At 47.7% G+C, this 4,530-nt stretch overlaps 1 protein-coding gene across 1 annotated transcript in view; it reads right to left on the bottom strand.

Moving 5' to 3' along the window:
* Positions 1-4,530, bottom strand: part of LOC106816735 (mitochondrial Rho GTPase 1-like) — a gene marked incomplete at its 3' end in the record, with an annotated part of 24,048 nt that overhangs the window by 12,566 nt on the left and 6,952 nt on the right. The window contains exons 5-9 of the mRNA XM_014821352.1: positions 3,982-4,079; positions 3,448-3,609; positions 2,833-2,976; positions 2,298-2,463; positions 1,669-1,861 (exon numbers count right to left, since the gene is read on the bottom strand). Of these exons, the coding sequence (XP_014676838.1) occupies positions 1,669-1,861; positions 2,298-2,463; positions 2,833-2,976; positions 3,448-3,609; positions 3,982-4,079 (763 nt within the window). The remainder of the gene's footprint in view (positions 1-1,668; positions 1,862-2,297; positions 2,464-2,832; positions 2,977-3,447; positions 3,610-3,981; positions 4,080-4,530) is intronic.

Raw genomic sequence — 4,530 nt, 5'->3', positions numbered from 1 at the left:
AGGGTTCTCCTCAACCTGTAACAATGCCACGCAGCAGACGACAAATGATAATTAAAAATAATCAACGAACAATACACGCAGGGTTCTCCTCAACCTGTAACAATGCCACGCAGCAGAAGACAAACGATAATTAACAACAAATAATACACACAGTGTTCTGCTCAACCTGTAACAATGCCACGCAGCAGAAGACAAACGATAATTAACAACAAATAATACACACAGTGTTCTGCTCAACCTGTAACAATGCCACGCAGCAGAAGACAAACGATAATTAACAACAAATAATACACACAGTGTTCTGCTCAACCTGTAACAATGCCACGCAGCAGACGACAAACGATAATTAACAACAAATAATACACACAGTGTTCTGCTCAACCTGTAACAATGCCACGCAGCAGACGACAAACGATACTTAAAAATAATTAACAATGAACAATACACACAGGGGTCTCCTCAACCTGTAACAACGCCACGCAGCAGACGACAAACGATTAACAACAAATAATACACACAGTGTTCTCCCCAGGCCCACAACAACGCCACGCAGACGACAAACAAACAACAATCAATACCCGCACAGCTCTCACCAGGCCCACAACGCGCGTCAGGTCCGACGCACCTTCAAAGTTAATCCGCGACACGCCGGGAATCCCCGATATTGCGCCTTAATTGCGTAATCGACGAGTCCTAAATTAACCATCCGTGTTCATTTTTGGGAACGACGACATGACGTATGACGTGTTACCACAGCTTGATGTATATACGCGTACGTCAGTCGCTCGACATGAGTTGCCCATGAGTTGCGGAAGCTGCAGGCATCTCTCGTCAGCGTCCTTTTGCAGGCGATCTAACGAAATTTCAATGCACCCCGTTCTGTCCCAGTATAACGCATCCAAAATATAAAATGTCATCTGGGACAGAATTATTCGGCCTAGGTCTGCAGTAGCTCTAGTACGCCTACTATAGCCCGTGTACAGTTGCCGCAGGCCTATAGGCAGGGAGGTGAATTTCACTGTAGGATGACTTAAATTCCATCTTGCATTCTAGACATCAAAATTACTGCTCAAATGCTCTCAGAATATACCAATTTTTACGAGAATATATCAATCGTACCCTCTCCGTACGGAGGGAGAATCTACTCCCCGCGGCACGATGACCGCCGGCGACGGGAGATGAAAATCGCGACGCGCCGCGGTCGCCCCTCGCGATGCATTTCGATCTCCGTCGGCGACAGAGTACTCTTTCAACGATGACAACGCCGAGAAGATTAGAATCGCGATGTGCCCGCGCGACGCGATTCGATCTTCTTCCGCGATGAAAGGCTCGATACACAATAATAGCGCCAATAAGATGGGAATCAAAACGTGCTTCACGATACGTTTCGTACCTCCTCATTGGCACCAGAGCGCGCTGTCTGTTAGCGACCTTTCAACACGCCGCGGTCTGCGAGGTCAAAGGTCACACGTGCCTCATGACACGTGTGTCGGAAACAAGTAACCCTCCTCTATCTCATTTCCCCTTTCGTTATGTTTTCCCTTGCATGATCCTCTTTGTGTATTGTCGTGTTAACCCCTCCAGCCGTTACCACCGGTCTTTGATTCGAGAATTCGCCAAAAATCGCGATACATCCGAGCGACGCGTTTCCATCTCTGCCGTCGGCACCAGACGGCGCCGTCGGTCGACGACCTTCGCGGCCCCCCAAGGTCGCGCGCCCGCCTGCTTCCTGACACGTACGCTGGAAACAGGTAATCCTTGGAGAGCTCCAGGTTGTCGTTGTAGCCGAACTTTCTCAGCACGGTCCACGTCGTCTCGTGGCGCCCTCTCTGGATGAACAGTGTGTGTAGAAATAGAAAACCTGGCGACGAAAAAACAAGACGCGCGTGGAAGAACGACGAACCGACATGCACGGAACATCTCACTTATGCGGCAGGTAAAATTCGCGCGACGTGCAGATGCCACGAACGACTGTATTCGTTTGTTTCAATGTGCAGGCATCGCATAAAAAAAACTGCAATCGTTAACGAGCATTGTCAGTGAAAACCCACTTCTCAGAGCAGGGGACAGTTTTCACAGCAACCCAATTCTTAGACCAGCAGATTGTATCTGCCTCTCTCCCATTGCCATGACAACACTCTTCTTAGAGCAGCGAATGACATCCACCAGTCTCCCGTCACCACGGCAACGCACCCTCGAATGAGGCCGACACTCCCCGCCCGCCTCCCATTGCCGTGACAACACACCAACATGACCGACGCTCCCCGCCCCGCCTCCCGTCGCCCGCGACGACGCACCTTTGAGCGTGAGTCCGTCGTTGACGACCCCGTCGCTCGTGTTCTTGCGCACGACCTCCTTGACATCCTCGAGCGCCTGCGGCGGCAGCGGCGCGTTGAAGCATCGTCGCTGGAACGCGTTCACCTCTCCGTCGCTCAGCCGGCCGTCGTTGTCGTCGTCGCAGATCTGCGGAAACAAGTGAACGGTTCTATACAGTTTATGATTACAGAGGGGAGGGTTAGGGCATGAATGTAAAGTATAAATGTGTTCCTTTAAACCAAACTTCGCAGCTAAAGTCAATTAGGCTGTTATATATCAGAGACGTCTACTGAACGGACACCTGTCTATAAAGGACACTTTCAATTATTGAGTAGACAATACACAGTGAAACCACCCCTACATTTCAGACACCTGTGTATAAGGGACACTTTTGGCATATCCCCTGATTAACCCTTACTGGTGTGACTGCAGCTTGTACCACCACGCTTTCCACGCGTTCTGGTTTTACATACAGCCTCGCCACAAACAAGACAACGACCGCCGAGACGCACCCACCTTGAAGATGCGCGTGAGAGCACGCTTGCAGGCGGCTGTTAACTCTTTCTCCTCCGGAACGTACAGGGGAGCCGTCGGATGAAGCACCGCTTTCTGAGCGTAGTAGAACACCTCCGAGATGTTCTTTAGGTTCTTCGCGGAACACTGGAACGACGGCATACGTTCAGAACAGCGCGAGGCAGACGCTGCGACGAATAAGTTAGCAAAGTTTCGATGAAAACACTTTTAGTAATATAAAAAAAATATGATATATAATTTATATTACTTATAACTAATATAAAATAATTAAGATATGTAATAAATCCATACTAGCGACACATGAGTGCTTAGATATGTCCACTAAGATACATGTGGTTTGGAAATGAGTCTGAAAACCCAACCAAGTTCCCGATTTCCAGAATTTTGATTTCTACTACATAACCTTATAACAAAATCCACAAAAAAGAACAAGTCCTGCTCCAAATTTAACTAGACCTGGACTGGAGGATAGAACAGGCTACTATTTCCAACACTGCCAGTATAGGATCGTGTGCATAGGCTCGTAGTAGGCACGTGTGCGACAATGGGAGTGTAAGCGTGTCCGCGAGGCTACACGCTCCCCTGTGATTCTGTCACCTCTATGCACGTCTCCACCTCCTGGTACTGATTCATCACAGGCAGTAGCTGCTCCATGGAAGTGTTCTCGTGAACGTCCGACTTGTTTCCCACGAGGATCACGGGCGTCTTGTGGTCGTCGCCCAAGCACTGCCTGATCGTCGGAAGCCAGTAGCTCGTTATCTGCAGACGAGAATTCGCGCGGTCGCTATGACAACCATATGACTAACGGACAAAAAATATGAAGTGCATTTCCCCCCCCCCGAGTACTGGTATGAAATTTCCCTAAAATGAAGAAAAAGAAGAACGCAGCTAACGGAAAGAAATAAGAGGTGCTTTTCCCTGAATACTGGTATGAAATTTCCCTAAAATGAAGGAAAAAAAACCACACAACTAACAGAAAGAAATAAGAGGTGTGTTTCCAGCAAATACTGGTCATGGATGAAATTCGCTAAAATGAAAAAAAAAAGAACTAAACGAAGCGAAACTGAAACCAGAAGAAAACCACGATCGGATGTCACTCAGAATTACTCGCGCAGTATCAAACATTCTCACCTTTTCTATCGATTCCATGAAATCCACTGCATAGACGATGCAGATGACATTGGCTCGATGAATCTCATCGAACAGCGTGTCCTCCGTCTGCTCTGAAACTGTAGCAGAAGATGCAGTCTTTGTCAGGGGTCGAATAAGAAAATTTCCACGGAACGGAGAGTAAGTAGGGCAGTGCGTGCTATGGATATCGGTCAATCTTGCAAGGCTCATACAATTGTTTGTATTCGCTTAACAGCCTTGTTTGGCCAAAATTAAAGTGAAATGAGTTTGATCTTATAGATTGGCACGCTAGAGCCCACGCATTCAATTTGCTGGCTAAGGTAGTTATTTATTGTGCCGCCAGCTACAGCCTATCACACCTTGCTGCAAAGATGGTCCACAGAGTTCCCACATGCATACAATAATGTATAGCCCTGTGTCAACGTGAAAGGCTAGCTGGATAGAGCTTCATGCAGCAATTAAAAAGGGCAACATACTCTGGCATCTGCCCATAGTTGCCACTGTGAAATCCGAGTCCTACTTGGCAAAAGAATGTATATATAATATATG

This window comes from Priapulus caudatus, unplaced genomic scaffold (genome assembly GCF_000485595.1).
Source record: "Priapulus caudatus unplaced genomic scaffold, Priapulus_caudatus-5.0.1 Scaffold1470, whole genome shotgun sequence".
Classification (NCBI taxonomy): Eukaryota; Metazoa; Priapulida; class Priapulimorpha; order Priapulimorphida; family Priapulidae; genus Priapulus; species Priapulus caudatus.
The sequence above is the reverse complement of the archived record's forward strand: the minus strand, read 5'-3'. Positions and strand labels throughout refer to the sequence as shown.